Source organism: Trichoderma ghanense (genome assembly GCF_004382785.1).
Source record: "Trichoderma ghanense strain CCMA-1212 chromosome Unknown scaffold_15, whole genome shotgun sequence".
NCBI classification, from domain to species: Eukaryota; Fungi; Ascomycota; class Sordariomycetes; order Hypocreales; family Hypocreaceae; genus Trichoderma; species Trichoderma ghanense.
The window spans coordinates 317,478-339,633 of NW_027395678.1; the positions used below are offsets into that span (position 1 = coordinate 317,478).

The 22,156-nt window shown below is 52.8% G+C and overlaps 9 protein-coding genes across 9 annotated transcripts; 3 read left to right on the plus strand and 6 right to left on the minus strand.

Moving 5' to 3' along the window:
• Positions 1-506: 506 nt before the first annotated feature.
• Positions 507-692, plus strand: CCMA1212_009179 (uncharacterized protein; the record flags this gene model as incomplete). Its single annotated transcript, XM_073706274.1, has 1 exon — positions 507-692. The coding sequence occupies one exon, from the start codon at positions 507-509 to the stop codon at positions 690-692; it is 186 nt and encodes a 61-aa protein (XP_073555187.1).
• Positions 693-2,860: 2,168 nt separating this feature from the next.
• Positions 2,861-3,095, minus strand: CCMA1212_009180 (uncharacterized protein; the record flags this gene model as incomplete). Its single annotated transcript, XM_073706275.1, has 2 exons — positions 2,861-3,040; positions 3,090-3,095. The coding sequence occupies 2 exons, from the start codon at positions 3,093-3,095 to the stop codon at positions 2,861-2,863; spliced, it is 186 nt and encodes a 61-aa protein (XP_073555286.1).
• Positions 3,096-5,339: 2,244 nt separating this feature from the next.
• On the minus strand, positions 5,340-6,125 carry CCMA1212_009181 (uncharacterized protein; the record flags this gene model as incomplete). Its single annotated transcript, XM_073706276.1, has 1 exon — positions 5,340-6,125. One exon carries the CDS (start codon positions 6,123-6,125, stop codon positions 5,340-5,342), a length of 786 nt encoding a protein of 261 aa, XP_073555287.1.
• An 816-nt stretch (positions 6,126-6,941) lies between these two features.
• Positions 6,942-7,987, minus strand: CCMA1212_009182 (15-hydroxyprostaglandin dehydrogenase [NAD]; the record flags this gene model as incomplete). Its single annotated transcript, XM_073706277.1, has 2 exons — positions 6,942-7,852; positions 7,924-7,987. 2 exons carry the CDS (start codon positions 7,985-7,987, stop codon positions 6,942-6,944), a joined length of 975 nt encoding a protein of 324 aa, XP_073555284.1.
• Positions 7,988-8,322: 335 nt separating this feature from the next.
• CCMA1212_009183 (uncharacterized protein) lies at positions 8,323-11,073 on the minus strand (the record flags this gene model as incomplete). The annotated part of the gene is made up of 6 exons (XM_073706278.1): positions 8,323-8,409; positions 8,460-8,543; positions 8,635-8,927; positions 9,022-10,258; positions 10,321-10,785; positions 10,870-11,073. The coding sequence occupies 6 exons, from the start codon at positions 11,071-11,073 to the stop codon at positions 8,323-8,325; spliced, it is 2,370 nt and encodes a 789-aa protein (XP_073555285.1).
• A 612-nt stretch (positions 11,074-11,685) lies between these two features.
• On the plus strand, positions 11,686-13,176 carry CCMA1212_009184 (Riboflavin transporter MCH5; the record flags this gene model as incomplete). Its single annotated transcript, XM_073706279.1, has 4 exons — positions 11,686-11,885; positions 11,960-12,101; positions 12,159-12,920; positions 12,979-13,176. The coding sequence occupies 4 exons, from the start codon at positions 11,686-11,688 to the stop codon at positions 13,174-13,176; spliced, it is 1,302 nt and encodes a 433-aa protein (XP_073555283.1).
• A 2,256-nt stretch (positions 13,177-15,432) lies between these two features.
• CCMA1212_009186 (Sn1-specific diacylglycerol lipase alpha) lies at positions 15,433-18,642 on the minus strand (the record flags this gene model as incomplete). The annotated part of the gene is made up of 1 exon (XM_073706280.1): positions 15,433-18,642. The coding sequence occupies one exon, from the start codon at positions 18,640-18,642 to the stop codon at positions 15,433-15,435; it is 3,210 nt and encodes a 1,069-aa protein (XP_073555281.1).
• A 1,171-nt stretch (positions 18,643-19,813) lies between these two features.
• On the plus strand, positions 19,814-20,704 carry CCMA1212_009187 (Rhamnolipids biosynthesis 3-oxoacyl reductase; the record flags this gene model as incomplete). The annotated part of the gene is made up of 1 exon (XM_073706281.1): positions 19,814-20,704. One exon carries the CDS (start codon positions 19,814-19,816, stop codon positions 20,702-20,704), a length of 891 nt encoding a protein of 296 aa, XP_073555282.1.
• A 446-nt stretch (positions 20,705-21,150) lies between these two features.
• CCMA1212_009188 (uncharacterized protein) lies at positions 21,151-21,492 on the minus strand (the record flags this gene model as incomplete). The annotated part of the gene is made up of 1 exon (XM_073706282.1): positions 21,151-21,492. The coding sequence occupies one exon, from the start codon at positions 21,490-21,492 to the stop codon at positions 21,151-21,153; it is 342 nt and encodes a 113-aa protein (XP_073555279.1).
• Positions 21,493-22,156: the final 664 nt, after the last annotated feature.

Sequence of the window (22,156 nt, forward strand, 5' to 3'; positions counted from 1 at the left end):
ATGAGGATTGTTTGGGCAGCCACAGAGAGCGGAAGAGTATCGTGTACTTTGTGCAGAGAATATTGACGCCATCACGAGGAGTTGAGGCTGTCATGGATTTTCGCAGAGAACTTGTCGCATGTCCTCACACCGAAAGGCCATCAACCACTCATTTGAGCAGCGATTCTTACAATTTGCTAATACTCAGTATTCGAAGCTTCAAAATGACGTGTTTCTTCCTCTACAGGTATATTACCATCAGCAGCTCATCAATTCAGCTTTGTGAGACTCATCTGGTACTTCGTACAGGTACCAGGTAATATCGAGGCAGACGGCAGGCGAGGAAAAAACAAACAACTTGAAGGTCTGCGCCATCATGCAGCTTGGCGTCTGCGATAGGCTTAGCCTCTTTCTTATCTGGCAGATCGTCACGATGGCGAGCTAAACCACCTCGACCGGAAATTTTAGAGGCACACCTCATCTTCAGCCTTGGCTCGATCGACGACATCTTATATACAGCCAGCGCAATGGAGCAGTTCCTTCTCCAGGCGCAGCACTCCGGAGCGATCAATCACGCGCATACCTTCTTGCTCCCGCAGTCGACGGCGCAGCTGGCGCGGGAGGTTCGCATCACCGTCGCGATCGTTGCGTTTGCCTGGGTCGCGGTTACGGCTATCAGGCAGTTTGGCTGGAGGAATCACGGTTCAAGATGATGGAACGAGGCCTGGAGGGTGTCTTTATGAGCGTACGTTCGACCTGGAATATCAGTACTGCAGCGCTTTGAGGTTCATAAACTGATTGAAGTTTTGTTCTAGTCGATGCCGACGATGCGATACGATACCCCACGATGAATTTCTTCGAATAGACCATCTCACCTCTTCTTGCTACGATGTTGAGATGATTTGCATGCTTGCCAATCTTGAGAGCTGGTGCGGTCGGGAGGATGCGGCGCCTTTGGTGCGTACGAGATCCTAATCTGGCTGCTCAAAGCCACGGTTAGAAACAAGCTGCGACCTACGCGACGGGGAGATGTAACCAGATGCATGGAGGAAGGATGGGATGGCAGCCTGGACAATGGCTACCGGTTGGATACGAAGTGTGCTTCAGGGCAAAGAATCCTTCGGCATTCTCGTTTGGATTGAGAGAAGCAGGACGGCTTCATCGGCGGCCGAAAAATGTACGCCTTCATCACTGTCTGGTCCAGATGCGGCGACCGTGTGCAGTTAGGACAACTCCGGTGGCGCCCCTACTCCACAAGCAATGCGAGGCACTGGAGGAACTGTATAGTCATATAGACGATGTGTAGCTGTAGATAACTGCTAAAGAATTCTCCGAATGTAGCTGCAAACTAGAAACGCCGTGTCTTTCGATGGCTGGGTGTCTGCAGCTTGTTGCGCAACTTCGACTTCTGTATCGTGGACCAGTGTGTGCATTGCGAATGGCTTCATCTGCGTGCACACCTCTGCGTGCAGCAGGAAACAAGCATGCAGCAGCAGCTGGCGCGAGGAGAAGAGCAGACGAGCACAAGACCTGTAGGGATGACAAGTCGGAGCTCATAATGTAGTGCAGTGAGAAGAGATAATACGTTAATGCACGACGTCTCTAGATTGCATGATGCGATGATATTGCATGCATCATGAAAAACACCACCAAATGATTGAGATGTGGTGATGCTGGGCTTCAAGTGACGGAGTCACTGCTGGGGCATTTTGGCGGGGTGGGTGGCAGGGGCGGCGAAAAACCCCAAGAATCAGGTGCACAGGCGATCGTGATGATCAGTCAGGTCAGAATGGGCAAAAACACCAAGGGATGAGGTGCAATGGTGAAAATTGGGCTTCATTGACTGCGCAGAAGCTGTGCCAGGTGGCAGCAGGTGGACCGATGAAGACACCAAACATCCGGCTCACGAGGGGAGGAGAAGCAGATCAAGAAGAGGACAACACCGGGGACTATCACGACAAGATCATGACCGGAGTCATTTGCGAGGAAAAAAGAGACTACGAAGAATCGCAATGGAGGCAAATCGGCTGGATGAAAACACCAAAATCAAGTCAACAGCTCCAAGTTGGCGATGATCTCGACTCGAGCGCTGGATGAAATAGCGGCAAGAGGTCAATGAAAACTCCAGAAATCATCACCAGCTCAGATTTCCGGCTTCAATTTGGTGATAATTTGGGGGAATCGAGGGACAAAACATCTCGTGATGGATGAAAATCGCCTTCATGAGGTGGCCAAAATCAAGTCAAGAGGTCCAAGTGGGTGACGGATTTGATCAGAGTCGTTGATGAGACGGCGAGAAGAGGAGGATGAAATCGCCAGAAATTATCACGAGAAGCCATTTTCAAGCTTCAAGTTGGCGACGGTTTGGCAAAATCAAGAGGCAAAAAATCTCAAGATGGAGGCAAATCGCCTTGATGAGGTGGCCGAAATCGAGGCGAAGGTGCCCAGGACCATCATTATCTGACCCGGATCTGTCCTGAAGATGGAAGGTTCACGAGATGAAATCGCCAGAGATTATCACGACTGCACGATTTCGAGCTTCACTTTGGCGAGAATCGGACTCGAAAAGCATCGTGATGAAGCAAAACCAGCTTGATGAGGTGGCCAAAACCGAGTCGAGGGGGTCCGAGATGGTCTTGACTCGACCCGAATCTGTCCTGGACTCGGGGATTCTGATGGTTGAAATCGCCAGAAATCATCGCGAACCCTCGATTTCCGGCTTCACGTTGGCGAATTTTGGAATCAAGAAGCAACGTGATGAAGCAAAAACGGCTTGATGAGGTGACCAGAATCGAGTCGGCCGGACCCGAATTCGAGATGGCAGACGCGATTTCGTCCTCGTAACCCTGGCTCGCGTCCCGAAAATGGGAGCGCCCGAGGGTTAACCACCACGATCAGCATCACCAACCCTAAAGTTGGGAGTCAAGTTGTCGTGATTCTCCTCCATCTCGGATCGCAATGGCCCAATTTCGGCTTGATGAGACTGCAATTCCCTGAGCGCCGGGCCTGGGCTGGTCCAAGATTTGGCGGCTGCGACCCAGTAAAAGCATCGACCACCGCGCTAGAAGCAACTGCCTCCCCGTTAGTGGAAAGCCTTTTATATGGCTTACCTGCATGATTTTTCCTGTAGAAGAATCGTGCACCCCGCTTGTTGAATCGGGATCTGGGCTTTTTTTTTTTTTTTTTTTTTTTTTTTTTTTTTTTTTTTTTTTTTTTTTTTTTTTTTTTTTTTTTTTTTTTTTTTTTTTTTTTGTCGAGATGGACGGCCCTCGAGATTGCAGGTGCCACGGAAGGCTCAATAGACGGGCTGGGAATATCCGCGACAGCTCTGGAGATGCGATGCAGCGAGATGGTGCTCTTTGAGTTGGTAAATGAAATCCATGATACCGCTGTCTTTTTATTCTCTTTTGCTTGTTTCTTTTCACTTTCTTTCTTCTTTTGCAGCGCAACGTTTGGGTGCAGCGCTTGGGTGAGCTCTGGCGGAGGCATCAATGCTCTTGCAAGTTCCAAGTTGGCGATGCATCACCATCACTGCGAAGTAATCATAGGAGCAGAGGGCGCATGGCTGCAAAACAAGTTACGATTCACTTGTAAATGAGAGAAGCATTCGTTCAGAATAAATCTCATCAGCCTCTTCTCACTTGAGGCAGCCTGCGTCATTGAAAGGCTGGACAGTACGATCATCACGCTCTTCTGCGGGCGAGCGAGATTCGAGCGAGAGTCTAATAGAGCGACTCTTCACCTTCAACTCACGAGACCCCATCGCTGAAGAGACTTCACCAAAGAAGGTCATTAGCTTCCAAATGTGCTCACTAATGGTCGCGCAGTCACTCATACATACATACCTTGGTCCTATTGTCCTTTCTATGAAGACATGTGAGGGGACACGGTCGGTCACTGCTTGATCTCAGTTCAAGTCCGCGATACTGATTCAGCTTGGACCCAGAGTTGCACGCTGGCGACACTTGAACTGGTGGCCACTGGCATGGATGGTCGCTACTCTTACTGCTCGGTAGATGTGATGGTAGCAAACCTACGCTCAAACAAGTCCCTGATGCGCTGGAAGCTACTACAAATTCTGGGCGTCTAGTCCAAGACAGGAGTGGAATTATGCCTTGCTATCGTCCTTTTGACATCGCCAAGTGGATAGGGTGAAACTGCTCGTCGTGAAGATGAGCCTCGCTCTGTGATTATGCACACACGCTGGGTTATTCAGGGCCGGAAAGGGCAGTAGATGGCAGTCCATCTGCATTTCGTATTCGAGCAAACAGAATAGAGACTTTCTCTCAAGGACCCATGAAGTCGGCTTATAGGAACCGCTTGGAGCCCCAACCTTGTTGAATTACGAGGTGCTTTTGACTGGTAACCCCGTCGTGATCCGTAAGCTACAGGGAATTGCTTACCACATCACGCTTGGAGCTTTTCGATGCTAGGCGACATCTGGTAGACGTCTTCTTCTTGGGTACCGTCTCGATATTACGCCTCAAGCAGTGGATCTTCTGCAGACGTCTGGTTGACGATGCCAGCATTCTTCAGCAAAGCAGTCGAGAAAAGTCCTTCCCCACGTTGGCCATCTCCTTGATGACCGCCATTCGAGGAGCGACTCAGTCAAGCAACTCTTATTGATGGAAATGCTTTGCTACTCACCGGAGATGGTCGGTTACCAAACCTGAGTAATAGATGCCTAAGTGTCGGGGAATAAGCGCTTGTAAAATGGGATGCCCCATCGTTCCACGAAGCCCCTGAATGCGTTCTCTCCGTACTGGTGAGAGAGAGGCCTGTACAGTTGTGAGTTGATTGCTTGGTTCTGTAACGCCATAGCAGCTCATGTTGTCAGTCATGGACGTTTCTACGACACCTGATAGCGACCGCTATGCTTCACAGTGACTACATTGTGAGAAGCCTCACTGCAAATCTCACCATATGCTCACATTCACCCTCAAGAACTGACCTTCGTTTATCACGTTCGTATAGCTGACTGTAGCAACACCTGAAACGAAATCACCGTAAACGAAGCCGTTGATGCTCTTTGCAGCTTCTCTTTACCTCCTAGCACGGCAAATCCACCTGCGACCGTGACAAATCCGCGTCCTGTCCGCTCGGATAATCGGTCTTTGCGCAGCAACACGCCGTCAGAGTCAATCACACAATGGCACACCAGTCCAAAGGAAGAAGCAGGAGACACTCCGACGCAAGACACAAGGGGGAAGACGAGCTTAGGCAATCTCGCATAGCGAGGCAAGTAGCAAATACAAATAGGAGCCGCGCGCTCCTCTGGTATCTCTCAAGCACAACATACATTACACACAACCCAAACTCCTCGCCTTCACTGAAAAACTCCATCTTGATATCCCTTTACCTCAAATCTTGGCCGCTGCAATGATTGGCCCCCCAACGCCTCCCTCCGTGATGATGACCGCGGCGCCCTGATCAGGAGCCAAGGCACTTCTCGGCGTGGGCAGACTCCAAATCGCATTGCCACCGGCCCAGTCGCCAATCTTGGTCACCGACGTGACGACGTTGCGGTGATTGATCTTCTTGCCCTTGTTGACGCCCTTGCCGACCTTGACCGTCTGGTCAATGTTGGCGTAGACGACGAGCGAGACCTCGTGGGGAGGCGCCTCCTGCTTGTCCGTGTCGACGCGGACCTCGGTGTCGTTTGCGTCCAGATAGATGTGCCAGTCGCGGGCCTTGGCAATGTCTCTGCCCTGCTGGATGATCTGCTGAATCTCCTCCTTGGTTCGGCCGCTGCCGTCGGCCACGCCGTTGACGACAATCTGGGGCGTGAACAAGCTAGTGCGAGCCCACCGCTTGGCGTAGGCGCGCTGCCTGGCGTCATTGGCGAGGCTCGAGAAGGTGTCCTTCCAGCCTGTGTGGTCGAAGAGGGTGACGGGGTACGTTAGGAGAAGCACGTTGGGGTCTGCGGTGGCGGCGTGGATGCCGGGCAGGGCGGGAGGGCACGACTGGCACGACTGCGACTGGAAGAGCTCCGCGACGGCAAGAGGCTCGAAGTTGATGAAGCAGGCATCCGTATGCACATGGTCCGGATGCTCGCCAACAGGGTTTCCATCGGCATCCAGGTTGACGGCACAGACCAGCGGGGGTTGCTTCTGCCGTCGGAAGAGTCTGCGGAGAAAGGAAGCCATTGAATGTGCAGTGAACGAGAAGGGCTGTTATGTCGTGTGATGATGATGATGATGATGATGATGATGGCAAACAGCAGACTGAATGCTTGTTCTGCTCAGAGAAGCGTTTTGATTTGAGATAGGTTCGCAAGGCCGAGTCAATCAATGAGAAATCTCAATGGGGTTTGAGTCTTTCTCTTCCGTTCAAGCGGCGGAAATGCTGCCCCTATTTATGCCTTGCATCCCATCTTGCCGGCACTGTGTCCTTGGCGCGGCTCGCAATCAGTCCTCGGGCTTCATTGAGGAACGCATGCCAAATACTTCCACTCCTGATTCCAAGCTATAGCATCATGTTCTCTCAGTACAAGTGCTCTGAGCCACAGTCCCCCCGGTCCGAGTTGGCTGCGAAGTGCAAGGGTAAGCAGGCGGATACGCTGACCGGGGCGGGCACGCCTGGAAGCGCACATGATAGGGGGCATGATTGGCTTCTGAATTCTGATGCTCGCGGGTAATATCTGCAAGCCCGTGGGGCCTGCCTCAGCTGTAAGCGCTTGGTGTTCCTGGCTTTGGAATCATGCACACTATCTTGCCCGGTGGAGTCCGTGACGCTGAAGGGAATAGTTTTCAATCTCTCATTCGCACTAGAAAACAACAAGACATCCATACTTTCATTCGCGATGCCTGTACTCGGCATGCTTCGTCCAAGCAGGGGCTGGGGATTGAGGCCATGCGCCTGCATTGATGCAGCCCTGTTCCCCCACAAGGCTGAAAATTGATCCCGTTGGAAGCCCTGGACGATGTGTAATCAGCACATAACACTCGAGGGCTCGAAGGACCCTATGCATGAGGTCCCCAGATGGCCTCCTGATGCAGCCACTCAACGACTTCTCCATCACCAAGGTCATTGTTGCTGGTAATCAGCCCCTTTGCGGGATCTCGATCGGGGCCTTCATCGTTGAAGACTTTTACTCTCCTAGTATTACCCGCGCCAACCTCCAGGATCGTTCCCCCAACGTTCACGTTGTCCTCAACGCACTGCAGCATTGCCTGGGCTACCTCTTGGGGAGTGACCCACGCGTCCCGGGCGTCGTTCACGTTCATCAGCTTTTCTGGATGCTCCGTCCATAGAGGCGTGCGGACTATTCCAGGCGCGACACCGTTCACTCGAACGCCGAATCGAGGTTCTAGCGGCGCGAGGCAGCGGATGAAGCCTTGAAGGCCGGCTTTGGATGCTCCGTAGAGAGGCGCTCTGAAGGTAGGGATCTGGGCGGCTACTGAAGTGATGTTGACCACCCTCTTTGGATTGTCGAGAGACACTTTGGGAGGAGCCTTATCGAGCTTCGAACCGTCGCCCGGAGGGCGGGGATACAGCCAGTGGGATATGGCCATCTGGGTGGCACGAATGGGATGCGTCAGATTGATATCGAGCAGCGCATAGTGATCTTTGTCGACCGCGTCTCTACTTTGGCTCGACCCAGGAGGGTGCCAGAAGTTGGACCAGTTGGGCTCGTATACTCCGGCTCCTGGACAAAGAATGTCAAAGTCCCCAAAGGTTTCGAGGGCAAAACCGAACATCTTGGAAAGGTCGGACCACGAGGTTACGTCTGTCCTGATATAGGAAGCCCGGCCTCCGCCTTCGCTCTGGTATCTTGAAACCAGATTTTTTGCCTCTGGCCGCAGCTCCAGATCGGCAAAGACGACATTGCAGTGTCGGGAGAGGAGAAGCTCCGCAAAGGCCAGGTTAATACCTGGACCGAAGGAAATGTAAGTTCGTCGATTCTTTCACCACGAATTCATCTCATACTCGCGAGATACGCACCAGAGCCGGCGCCAGTTATGATGGCGGTTTTTCCCGAAACAGAAAAAGACGTGGTCGATGCCATTGATGAAACGGGTGTCATATTGGGGCGCGAAGAAAATCGCGTGAGTCCTGTCGATGTTGTGAATCCTTAAGTCCTCGTCGTAAATGATTGAATGGGAAGAGATTCTTCCAGAGTCATTCAGGCCTGATATCAAAGTTGAGTGCGGAGAAGCATCATGTGGCCCCCGATGATGTGGATTATTGTAGCACCAGAACTGTCCCCCACATGTAATTGAATGATATTATAGGTGCGGATAAATAGGCTGAACGTGTTCAACTTGCAGCGGTGGACTCAGTATCGTGATTATCTGCAAGCAATCGTTCGGGAATAATTGGATGGTAGGCGTCGACTTCTGGCTAGCAGTTTGGAAATCCCGGCAGAGGGAATCCCGCTTCGTCCCACACGTCCATCTCGACGGAGAGATCAAACGGATCGTTTCCAATCTATGGGGTGATTAGTGCATGCAACGTAATCACTAACTCTCCAAACATACATCGGGATAACTGTTATCAAGCCACACCGAGGTGGGAAGGACGCTTCCGTCTGGAGGAGGAGCTGGAGGACAGGCAGCGGGAGCCTAGCATCGACGCAAAAGTAAGCTTATATCGTTCACCAAAGGCCGTGCAAGAAGAAGGAGTGAGGTCATTGACGGTCATTACAGGACGCACGCTTGTCTGATTGGCAATATCCCGAGTAATTGCCTGCTGCTGAGCGATATCCGAGGGGTGATGCATCCACACACTCTTGTAGTAGAGATCCAGAAATCTGCGTGCACAAGCCGCCTTGGCAGTCTGTCGAGTTTCTTTTCCGAGGTGTATCTTGATCAGCATGATGGCTGTACACATGATGAAAAAGCTCCAAGGATCGGAGCAACGCAGATATTTATCCTCAATGGCCGGGAGGCACTGCTCGAGCAGATCGATAGTCGACAGGGCATTGGCCATCATGATGCTGTTGGAACCTGTTGCGAGTTAGCCACGATGCTCAGTCGACGTTCTCTCCGTAAGCACGAGAGGAAGGCGTTGCTGAAGAAGGGAGAAGAAGAAAGAGCTAACCTTCTGGTTGCATCAGAGTAAGGCGGGTTATGTGCAGCGAAGCAATCGCAAGATCTTCACGAAGCTGCGTCAGACTCTGGAACCCCAAGTTTGCGAGCTGTATGTTGGAAAGCAGTATTTCTCGCGCTGTTTGGTAGCAGATATTTTCAGAAATTGGATATTTGCCGCCATCCCTGTCCACATACGGCCGGTGGATGGCCAGAAGACAGTCCTTGAGCTGAAACTCCAGCATCGAGTACGACAGGAGAACCCGTGCATCACTTTTGCTGTCAGTCCCATTATTGCTCCACGGAGGGAGATCATTCAACGCTCGTGTTATCTCGTGCGTATACCGCAAAACGTCGTCATAGTCGAGAGGCCTGAAAACCCCGGATCCAAATTGCCGTCGTGACAACTCGAGACGCAGCTCCCAGCTTCGGAAGCTGTGGAACTGGTACGAGGACTCCGTGTAGGAATTTGACGGTCTCGACATGGGCGTCAGCTTCGTTGTGTCGTCGAAATCTTCATCGGCAAGGTTGAGCGGCGCTGTTACGTTAGACTCAATCGTGTGAAGAAGAGTGGGCAAGCCGCATTCAAACGAGTTCTGCAGTTCCAGCTCGCGGACGGTGTACCACAATCGTCGCTTCATCTCCCTTATGAAGAAGGTATCGGCCAGTGACGGATCACGATTCAAGCCATCCATGATTGCATCCTGTATCATGGAGCCCGTGTCTTTCCAGAACCTCTTCTTGCCAACCATGTTCATCCGCTTGGCAATGTACATCAGGCTGGCGACTTGGTAGTGCACAAGCTTGCGATGTTTTGTGCTTTGCAGCCGCAGCCAGTCGTCGATGGAAGAAATCCACGTCTCAGCCATCTTCCGGTAGCTGGTAGGGACGGGCGAAGAGCCAACTAGGTGGACAGAGGCACAGACTGACACGGAGATCATAGCGAGTATCATTGCGGCCATTGTCGGGTACCGCGGTCTGCCTGGAGTCCAGAAGTTGATATACTCCCTGTTGAAGGTCGGGATGTGGACAACGCGATGCAGCTGCTCGAAATGATCGAGGTAAATCGCAATGAGGACGTCCGTGTCATGCTTTGGCGGCAGGAGTCCTTCGAGCAGTGGCTGCTCATTAGCTGCCATCTTCATCCTCCAGCTTTCATCTTTGGCTGCCTTGTTCTTCTTGATGTAGATTCCGTAGGGCTTCAGCCACTGGTCGGCAATTTCCTTGATGAATGGAAACAGCTCTGGAATCTGTTGCGCCGAGTTAAATCAATCACCGGTAGCATGATAGGATCAGTCAGGCGCGAAATTACCTCTGAAAAGAACCGCAGCAGCGTGTGCCGTCTGTAGTATCCTCGTGGTGATTTCTCCCTGGGATCAGGCGGGCCGTCGTTGGAGTTGTTGGGGATCCGGCTAATGGTCACAATGTCCTTGAATTCCATTTCGCCGCTTCTCTTGGAGGAGAAGTCGCTGACGCGCACGTCCTCCGTGAGGGAGCCTCTGCCATGCTGAGGCTGAGGAGGAGGATTAGAATGAGGCTGAGGCTGAGGGTAAGTCGGTGGCGGAGGAGGCGCCAGAGGCCGTGAGAGCAGCTCCTTGAGCTGGAAAATCTCCGTCCGCAGGCTCTGAAGCTCGGCCTGGTCGGACTTGATCTGCTCCAGCTGCGCGCCCTGGTCGATGGGCAGCAGTGCTGAGCGCGGGTTGGTCTCGAACTCGCACTGGTCTGCCCTGCCCGTCCTGACGCATCTGCGGCACGGCCGGCCTCTGTCGCAGGAGAGCTGGCGATGGGTTTGCTGGTTAGAACACGAACATGCCAGACGCGATCGCCCCGGGTTCCTCTCTTCTCACCGCGTTACCGTTACCTTTTTCCTGCGACACTCGCCGCAGCTCAGCTGCAGCCGCTTCTTCCTGGAGCGCGCTTCCTGAGGCTCGGCACTCGCGCCCTCAGCTAGAGCTGGAGCCGGAGCCGGAGCCTCGACGCCGGCCGCCTGCGTGATCGCGCCCCTCTCAACCGCGTCCTCGGCGATTGTCGGAGCCGGACACGCGCGATCCGGGTCGTCTGTCATTCTTAGCTGGCGGCGGAAGGTGTCCTTGATGTCCGGCTCGCGTCTCGATCGTCATATCAAGGGTGGCAGAGGATCGTCCCTGGACGGCAAGGAGATAGTCTATATATGGCCGGGGTGCTATGATTGGGTGGCTTGCAAAATGACCGACCATCTCCGTCATCCGCTTCTTCTCCACCCGCTCAGCTGCGGAAAATTCTTTCCACTTTCTCCGAGACCATTCCCGGAGCAGCGTCTGCTGTTGGGTATTATCGCCCACAGCTTCACCTCGCTCTTTTACACCGAGAAACACCGTCTGGAAGCACCTCGTAGATCGAGCACGGGGGCGTAGAGTCATATCAATCAGATGAGATGGCCCAATTTCTCATGCTTCCCATCAGCTCATCTGTGGATTGTCGGCTCGGTGAATACGGAGATGGATAGCTCCATGTATTGTATTGAGCCCTAACGGCCATATTTAAGCTCGCACACCCATACAGCCAGGTAGCCCATGGATATAAATGAAGGGTTGTAGATTGATCTACATGTACACTCGGCTATCGTGTTACGTAGTGTGGCAACCCTCCTGTGACCAAGAACTGTACATCTTCGTGCCAGGCCCCGTCATTTGCTACCATGTCGTCGGGTAGCACTACCGAGATCGAGTCGGCAATCTTCTCAGCGGGTGAGGAGGCTGTGGCTGTTGGGGCATCTGACGGACCAAAGGGACACTCAGTTCCGCATGAGTTTCCAGAAGGAGGTCTACGGGCCTGGCTGGTTGTTTTTGGATGCTGGTGCATATCTTTTGCATCGTTTGGCTATGTGAACTCCTTCGGGTCCGTACTTGGCCAGCCACTACATCCTTATAACAAGGCCATCGCTAACAGGAGTCATATCTCTCGCTTTCCAGGGTCTACGAGACATACTACCTCAAGACGTTCTTATCCGGCCACTCTCCATCTGATGTGGCCTGGATTGGAGCTATTCAGTCCTTTGCCCAGTTCTCAGCAGCATTGGTTGCCGGTCCGCTGGCAGATCGATACGGATCAATGGTAAGATGAGCCCAATACCTCCTCTTCGTGGATGAGTATTGATACTAAGGGCCATAGGTCATTGTGAGGCCATTTTTTTTGCTCTTGGTCGCCGCTATGATGCTCACAAGCCTTTGTACCCAGCTTTACCAGTTTATTCTCTGCCAGGGCATCTTCATCGGCATTGCGGCTGGTCTCATATTTACTCCATCAATATCCATTGTGGGCCATTACTTCTTCAAGAGACGACCGATAGCCATGGCTTTTGCCACTACTGGCTCTCCCCTTGGAGGAATCATCTATCCGGTAATCATGACCAACCTGCTCCAAGACAACAGCGTCGGATTCGCCTGGGGCCAGCGGATCTGCGGCTTCTTGACTCTGTTCCTGCTGGCGATTGCAGCAGTGACCATTCGTCCGACATCTTTGAAAAGAAGAGGCGCTTTCATTCTGCCAGAGGCGTTCAAGATCCCCGCCTTCTCTCTCCAGGTTGCAGCGTTGTTCATGGTCATACTGGGACTCTGGACCCCTTACTTTTACCTCGCCGACTACGGCACGGTACATGGAATGTCTTCCGGCCTCGCGTCCTATCTGTTCGCCTTGATCAACGCAGGATCGTTCTTGGGCCGAGTATTCGCTGGTACCGTTGCCAGGCGTCTCGGCCAGTTCAACGTCATCACTGCGGCCTGTTATGCCTCTGGATTACTCATGCTCTGCTGGCTCAAAATCACATCGACAGCAGGCCTCATTGTATTGTCCATCTTGTTTGGCGCGACCAGCGGCGTCATCATTGCCCTCATGTTCACCACCATCGCTCACACGGCAGATCACCCCAGCAAGGTAAGCGCCAAGTCACTCGTCAAGAGACTGAAGAACCCGCAGTCTGACGCATTTATAGATTGGAACATACTTGGGTATGTCCACATTTCTCATCGGATTCGGCGCTTTGGGCGGCACTCCAATTACTGGCGCCCTCATCGATGCGTATGGTGGCTACTCTCAAGGCATCATCTTCAGCGGTGCTGCCCTCATGACCGGAGCTGTGCTCTTCACCGCAGCCCGATTTGCCTTTTCGAAGGATAAACTTGTCGTATAGAGCCGCAGAACCTACTCACTGGAGACTTAGGAGCCGTGTCGAGTTTCCCACCCGTGGATTGACGTTCCAGTCCCCGTCGAAGACGATGGATGCAAGTGCTGCTAAGGATTGCTACAGACACAGACGACAAGGATTTCTGCTAGCGCCTCAGCCTACACCACTGAATCCCCTTTCTTATTTCATGACTTGTCGTTTGACATCAGTGACCCATGATAGCGGCTTCTGGCAGCATGCAAATAGCCGCCGACCCTCCTCTCTCGGGGGCTACAGCGGGGCTGCTGCGGCAGATGCATCAGCGAAATCACCGAATCCTTCGCCGGCAGTAGCCTAAAGCGTGCTAAACACCATCTGCCGCGCTTAATGGGAGATATTCAGTGGCATATATGGAGTTCGCGGGGAAAAGTGGCGGAATCTTTTGGTTGAAAGCTCTTACAGCATACACATTAGCCCTGCAACTCATCGGCCGAAACACCACGCTTCTCTCAAACACTCACGCGAAACTTCTCATGAATCCTGACGATGATATATTTAGACTTACGACGCTTTAGACTAGAAAATATTAGGGAATGTATATTCTGGAGAACCTGCTCGGGATCTATAAAGAAGCACCGGTTCTGGCCTTGTTACCGACCTTCCCTTGATACATCAACCTCACGATCAAATTCATCGAGTGATATTCACATCAGGACGCATTGAGCCTTTCAGATGCAGGAGGATATGGGCCAGCGCACTACGTTCCGCGTCCAAAGAGTGCCTCTGGACTGGCGTGTGAGTCGTCTACGAGCCTGTTTGGAACAACATGACCCTTCATCAAACCCAGCCATACGATCTTTCGCCCTTGAAATCGATCGTCGCTCCTATACGGCCACCGTGGTATTTAAAAGTCGGCCATTGGTGACCCAAAGCCCCAAGCCGTGGGACATTTTGTTGAGCGAGTCGGGAGAGAACGAGTCCTCCAACACCGACTACATCACAATCGACGACGACATGCTTGGCATCACGACTCTATATCTGCCGCCGGCCGAAAATCACAAAGTCGAGTACGTATTTGTGCATTCAGACGCCATCAGACTCTCGCGCTCAATTGAATAGCATTATCGCTCTAGGCAGCTTCAGTGGATGCCCCTTGGATTCCATCGAAGATGAGGCAAGCAATCATGTCTGGCTCAGAGACACCCTCCCCGCTCAGCTTCTCGACGTGACAACTCGCCGGCCAATGGCGAGAGTCATGACATACGGCTTTCAGTCTTTGTTGGACAAGGGCTGTAGCTCAATGACATTCGAAGCGCTCGGAAAAGCCTTTCTCAAAAATCTCGCGATAGTAGGCACTTCCTCTGATGCTAAACCTACGATACTCGTCGGTCATGGTGTTGGAGGTCTGGTTATCAAACAGGTAAAGCAATCACATAAATCTCACAAGATGCCATCACTAAAGGAAAACACAGGCCTTGGTCAGTTTGTCTCGCTCACAAAAAGAGTCGGATACAAATCTTTTCGATGCCATCCGCGGTGTCATATTCTTCGGCGTACCTCACGATGGCATGGATGTAGCATCTCTCTGCTTCAATGCAGGCAACGGACCCAGTCAGCAACTTATAGAGTCGCTGAGTCGAGAAGGGCCTGAGGTTCTGAAGCAGATGCACAGTGACTTCATGCAAGCATTCACTCAGAAGCATAAGACCGAGATCCTCAGTTTTTATGAGACGCTGGAATCTTCAATCACACAACAAGTAAGACATCGATATATCCGTTGCGTGAGCCTGTTACTGATTTGCAAAAGGATGGAAGCTTTAGGCATGGGGTTGTTGTGTCGAGGCCTTCAGCTACTCTGTGCCATCCAGAGGGAGATGATGGCCTGCATACATGCGCAATACCTCGAACTCATGTAGATATAGCCAGGTTCGAGCCGCACGATCCCGAGTATGACGCTATTAGAAACAGGCTGCTCAGGTTAGTACGGCGAGTGACGAGCGATTGAGCTTATATAGGAAGTGGGTTGTGCATACTTGCGCAAATGTGATCAAGGTGTTCTTGTTACTTCAATATCAAGTTTAATCTCACGAAGGGTGTAACATTAGGTAGATATCAGATCATAGTAAGTGATCATAAAGCAGAAAGAAAACGGGATATATTCGCAAGTCCATTGAAGGAACTTGCCTACGGCCATAAGCTCCATCTTGCTCCAATGTCGACGATTCAAGAAAAACATGCTTTGCAATTGTCAGAGTCGTCAGAGTCGTAAGACATCAATTCCAACTAAGTCGATACACCAACTCTCAACTTGTTCAAAGCATCCTCGTACTTTGCCGGACTGTGATCCGTCAACATACTCGTACCAAACCGCACCTCTCCAAAGCGACCCTCGACATCTTTGATGTATTTCAGCACGATTCTCTGCGCAGGCCGCCCAATATGCTCCTCGTCCAACAAGAGGAAGGCATCTCGGCGAAGGACTCGCTGCGTCTCAATGGTAAACACCTCGCCCGGTGGAAGCAGCTTCTTCCCCTTCATGCCCGCCCTCAGGTTCTCCAGCGCCGGAAGCATCCATCTCTCCTCATCACTGACGCCTCCACTACTCGCGACCTTGCTCGCGTTGCGATAAGAGTACCAGCGTTCCGAGAAATTGTCTTGGAGAGCATTCCAGATCCGTTGACGGATTTCGGATTTGGTATTGTTCTGGTCCTGTTTAAACGCAAGAGAAACACCTTGGAAGTCGTGGAGTAGGCCCAAGGACAGATGAGGCACCAAGTCATTGCCATGAACAACTGTGGTAATAAGACCTCGAGTAATCTTGCGAAGTGATGACGACATGACAGCGGGGGGACCATACGCATACACATGAATGCGGCGGCCAGACGGAGGCCGGATGTCGCTCAGCCTGACGTTGACGAGAGCCTCGTGTGGTGGAGGCCTAAGGGTATATGGTTCGGCAGAAGTGACGAAGCCGGGGCCAAGGGGATTGGGCTCGGACAGCATTATTCCCAGTAAAGATGTGACACCGGCTCCCAGAGAATGCCCGCATAGGACAAGCCCATAGTCGGGAAACTCGCGCAAAGCCTCCTTGAGCGTCATCAGAACGCGGCCATCGCCACCGTACAGCAGCCTCCTGGCAGAGGCGTGAATGCCCTTGTGCACTCTGTAGCCCTTGCCTCTCCAGACGAGCCTGTCGTAGTCGCAGGTCAAGTCAGCCAGGACGTCTTCGAATCCTAGCGTCCCTCTACAAGCAAGCACGACGGCTTTGGCTGCGTGGTCGAGCGAGATGTAATGGACAAGTGGGACACCGGAGCCGGTGGCACCAGAAGCATCGCTGCCTCCATTGGGGTCAACAAAGGAAGCGAGCAGGATGTTGTCAGCCTGTGACTCGGTGTGGTGAAGAAAATGTTGTATATCGTGGTGGGTGCCGTCCCAAGCGGCGACTTTTGGTACTTCGTTGGATATGCCGGTGAGTTTCAGGAAGTGGGAGCCGTAGCACGCCGATGAGAATCGCATGTATCGAGTGATGTTGGGGAGCAGGTGGCCCTCGGGAAAGGTGCCGTCGACGAATCCTTCCTCGCGGAGAGCACGGAGAGCGTCTGCTGTGTTGTATGCACTCTTTTGGTAGTATGAAGACAGCACCAGAGACGACTGCGAGTCGTTGGTCCCCACGCTGTAGATGCTGGTGGCATACGATCGATTTCGGCGGTGACCAACAGAGGGCGGCACAAGGTAGATGCTGTGGTGCTCAGGAGGCGAGCGTAGTGCCAAGTCGCTGCTGGGAGATCCCGGTCGTAGTTCTTTTGCATCTCTGTGAGAAGATCTGGTGTGTGACTTTGATTTCTCTTTGGCGCCGATATAGTCCATCGGACCGGACTCCTTTGTCCAGATGGATGAGATGGACGGGCCGCTTCCTCGGAGGACATGCCTCAAGCCTGACTTCTTATCCGATGATTTGGAAGAAGTCCCTCCTTCAGCTCTTCTCCCGGAGTGTGCTTGCTTATGTGATGTATCTTGAGACCTTGTGCTGTGAACTGGCGTCCGTTGCCTCTTTTGGTTGGCCAAGGCCTCCAGGTCTTCAAGGTACATGGGCTCTTTTGAGGCAATTGTGGATATTCGAGAAGCAACTGCCTTGGCAGAGTCGGTATTGGTTTTGCGAGAACTCGACTTCGTCGGCTTTGAGAAATCATGAGAATGCGATTTGTGGCGTCGCTTGGTTTCAGCGGATGCAGGTGGCCGTGAGGGCAACGCAAAGGTCGAGGACGGCAGCAAGTTTGGCGATACGGGAGGGGACTGGTACTCTGGAAGAGTAATTGTAGGCGTCCCTGGAGCAAGAGTTTCTTCGCTGCTGCTGCAGCTCTGGTTGTCAGTCATGATTTCGAGCGCCTCGTCTTTGTATTCTTCATCGCCTGGGAAAGATGAAGTTTCTTTCTTTTGGCGGTGCAGCTTGTAGACGACTCGGTAGGATGATGCAGAGGATTGGTCTTTCTGACTCGACGATGCGTATGGCAGGTGGCTTCCGGAGGCATGGAGAGTTTTCGTCTCAACGATTTCAGCCCCTGGCGGTGTTGGTAGGGAGAGGAGCCGGGGCCCATGAACGTCGACAGTGATCGTCTGCACTGAAGACACAGAGTTGGAAACGGATACCGTCGTACCCGGAGTTAAGGAGGCCATGATCTGGCTTCTAAGGCGAGATATAACAGCCTCGTCGTCTTCTGTGCCGGTCCAGGGACTGCTGGCGGGCGACGATGGAAGGTCATCCTTATCCGTGTTGCCGTAACCGCCGCGAATCTCGCTCAACACCTTCTCATCAATATCCACTCTGTCTCCATCTTCTAGGACTACCACATCCCAGATCACTTCTTCATACGACTGTCTCCGGCGCTCCTCTTCAGCCGTCTTACGGCATGCTCGCTGCAGATAGGCCAGCGTGCTGAGGGCAAGAGTCAGGTCAATGACACCAACTCTTTCTCCTTGGAGACCGGTTGCGGGATTCTCAAACTCGCGGCGGATAAGCGTGACAATGCTGGCAACGGCTCGGGAAGAATCAGTCGAGCCGAAGAGCTGATCGAAGGACGACAGAATAAGCTGCGAGCCTGCGGAAGCAGTGGATATGGTTGTCCCTGTGAGTCGGAAGCTGACAGACGTCCAGAAAACAGCCTGAGTGACAGCGTAGTGAAGGTTCTCGAGGCTGCGCTCCAGGACCGTCTCTGCATCCTGAATAGCCAGATCGGTTCGCGATTGTTCGATGGCATCTTTGGCAGCTCGGCTCATTATGCCTTCGATCAGGCCCCGGGCCAGCTCGAGGCCACCCAGGGTTGTGAGCCTCGCAGCATCGAGGCTGGCATTGCTGACCACGGACCCAATGCGTATGGCAAGCGACGTCGATCGAGCGGCGAGACTCACGGCATGGGCCACGGGCGATGGAAGAAGCGTTGGTCCCTGTTTCTGCTGGGCCTGCTTCGAGGCTACGACAGCATCATCTGTCGCCATGGTGTTTTTTTCTTCTTCTTCTTCTTCTTCTTCTTCTTCTTCTTCTTCTTCTTTTTCCTCGGAAGCGATTGAAGAGTCGACTCAGCCGGTGGGACGATGCAGATTCTTGATCATCAGCATTTCCAGGGGCCGCAGTACTGGAGATCGGTGGTCAAAGGACCTGCAGGGAGAATCGAGTCAGTTATTAGAGAGCACATGCAGGCCCAACATCGCCATCCATGGTGACGAGGCCAATGTTGATCTCCAGGTTGGTGCCCATCGAGTTTCACATGTGATTACGGCTCTTCAGGCCCCTTGGCGGGTACATATGAACCACCAATAGGAGCATCACACGTCCAATCCGACGGCTCCATCGCGAAGCTAGATCGAATTGACGGTTGCTATCGCATCAAGCAGGGGGCGACACGCCATCGATTGTGCGTGTTTTTGCAGTGCCGTGCTGTTCATGCATGACATGCTGGCCGAGGCAGCTGGAATGGAGCGAAATGAGGTGTCGAAGAATGGCTTGCAGATGCGATAACGTCGATAGTTGAGACGGAGACTCGAGAAATGCAGGAGACGGATGAGACATCAACAAAGGTTATCGATGCAATCCAGTCGAGAGAAAGCCGAGGGCGTGTGTAGATGCAAACATGAGGTTTACGCAGCAACATCATGGGCAGGAACATGCAAGGTAAACTGTCAGCCCTCGCAGGTTACTATATTTGAGGGCGTCGGGTCTCGTAGCGAACTGTCTCAGCGCTCAGCGTCCACTGAGGATTCGCCTACAGAGGCTTGAGGTCAGCCGTGATACCCCAGCTGCGCTGAAACTGCCTCTGAGAGGACCCGAGTCAACGTCCGGCAGTGACCACATGCTGACCAAAGTGGCAATGAGCTGGGACCTCGACTTTTTGGCTCCGGGCGCCTGTCAGCAGACTAAAGAGAGACTGAAGATGATGTTATCCACAGAGGGCGTCGTTGTTGCATGAATCTCACGAGGTGGTCCATGCAGTTGAGCGTAATATTTGAAGAACCACAAATTGGATTCTTGTTTGTCAATTCGAGTGGACCGCTCTGTTCAGATGGTCGAAGCTCAAGATCACAGACCTGTGGAAGCAAGCGTAGAGTGCTTTCAGCAGTAGATTTGCAGACGCCCTCATGATTTCCACCGGATAGATCCCAAGGACCCAAAATGAATACAAGTTCTTACAGCGCTGAATCTCTCTTCAGAGTTGATGGTCTTGTTGCCGTCATCACAGGCGGAGGCTCTGGCCTGGGCAGAATCACAGCACACGCCCTCGCCGTCAACGGAGCCAAGGCAGTTTACGTGCTTGGACGACGAGAAGATGCCCTGGTTGCCACAAGAGATACTTGCCCGAAGCCAGAGGCCATACGGCCTATCGTCTGCGATGTAACGAGCAAGGACGCGCTTCAGGCAGCTGCTGATCGAGTTCAGGCAGAGCTGGGCTACTGCGATGTCGTGTTCGCAAACAGCGGGATCATCACGGCCGATAATTCAGACATGGTCAAGAACATCGACAGCCTCGATCTCAAGGATGTCCAGGAGAGTCTCTGGCAGTACAGCATGGAGGAGTTTACGCAGTCTTTTCACGTTAATGCCACGGCTGTTTTCTACACTGCCCTTGCGTTCCTGCTACTGCTCGACGAGGGAAACAAGAGAGCCGTGATTCTCCAGAAGTCTCAGATCATCGTCACAGGTTCTGTCGCGAGCTTTGCTCGGCTCCCGAAGGCTGGGTTTGCCCACGGCAGCAGCAAGGCAGCAGCAGCGCAGTTGGCCAAGCAGCTCGCGACGCTGCTGGCACCGCACAAGATCAGAGTCAACTCTATCGCGCCTGGGCTGTATCCGAGCCAGATAACCGAGCGAGACATCAAGGCCTCGGCCACGGAGATTCGAGAGGAGGGCAGCTTGCCAGGGTCGTTTATTCCTCTCGCGAGGATGGGCACAGAGGAAGAGTTTGCTGGGGCGATGCTGTTTCTGACGAGCAAGGCGGGAGGATATGTGGATGGGAGCGTGCTGCTGACGGACGGAGGTCGGCTGAGTATCGCGACTTCGACGTACTGACAAGAGATCTTCCGTAATGGTTGAAATAAAGAGCTGTTGAGATTAGCATGGTCATGAGCGTGTACGCCAGAGTCAGCCGCAGTTTGATTTCCTTCTGCGTACGTTTTGCTGCACTATCGCGAGTGCCACGCGATGGCTTCTCTTTTTTTCCCACTGCAGGTCCAGGGACTCAGGTGCCTCAAGTCACTGATTCACGACAGCACTGCCACAGCCTCACTCCTCCTACGGCAGCTCGGTCGAGACTCTTCTTCACTGCTTGGGCAAGCCCGAGCAACAATGAAAAGGTCGCGTCGCCTGGAGGCAGTGTGATACCAGGGACACAGTGAGCAGGATCATGCGCAAGCGCAGAGGAAACTGCTCGAGGTGCAAAAATAAGAATAATCACGATTGGTCCCCTTGGGGACCTTTCAGAGATTAAACTGAAAAGAACAGATACTACACTTGATCTAAGCCAAAAGGCAAAGAGAGCTAGAGAAGAAAAGAAGAAGAAGAAAGCTTCGCTTTGACGGGAGCGGGCGAGGAATATATAGGGGGGTGAAAGCGGTGAGGGCCAGCGGGCCGGCAGAATCGCCCGGAAGGCGGCGAAGCTCGAGGTCCGGGCGAGGGCATCGCGTTTTGTATGGGAGAAGCGCGTCGCGGTTGGGCGTGTGGGGAGAGAGATGGAGCCAGTTGGACGCGCTGGACGGTTGTCTGGTTGATTTGGGAGCTGGGGTCGGCTTGATGATGAAGGGTTTGTGGCTGTAGATCTCTGTAGACGCAGTAGTGACACGAGGCTGCTCAAGTCTCATGGCGAAGCCCTGATAGTTACAAAGGGATCACTGTTGGTGGCTACTTGCTGCTTTGTGACAGTTTCGAACTGGTGCTGCTGCTGTATTCCTTGATGTGCCTACGTCAAGAGAATCACCAGTTGCGTCTTACAATCCTGCTACCCCAGCAAAAAGATGTCTCGGCAAACAAGAAGTTCGGGATCAACGACCGGCTCCAGAGTCAAGTAGGCATCGAAAATAGACTGGATCAACATAGCAGATAGTATCTCCCAGTAGCAGCCTTTCGATCATGCTTGATTCCAAGTCTTTTTCGTGGTCCAGATGCTGCCTTTTGTGATATTGCCTGGTCAAAGTGACAGCTCAATCCCTCTCGCTCCAGCCATCATGTCGCCAGCCCAAGCAACTCGCACCAGCAATCTCCAGAAATGCTACTACTACCCTTCATCGAAGGACACAATGGAAGCTCCAGAAGCTCTCGAAACACCTTATCCTCTTGCAATCCTTCAAACGAACGAAAACCCGCGTCCCACAATGTGATCGACCGACGGCTACCCGGTAAAGTACCTACTTCATGCCAACTTGACCCCTGCTAGCTCGCTGCCTTACCGCATAGAGGGACCGAAATCCGAAGAATGCGATGAGTACGAGAGGTCCAGGTGGCGCTGCCGCAGGTTTTCATGGTCGC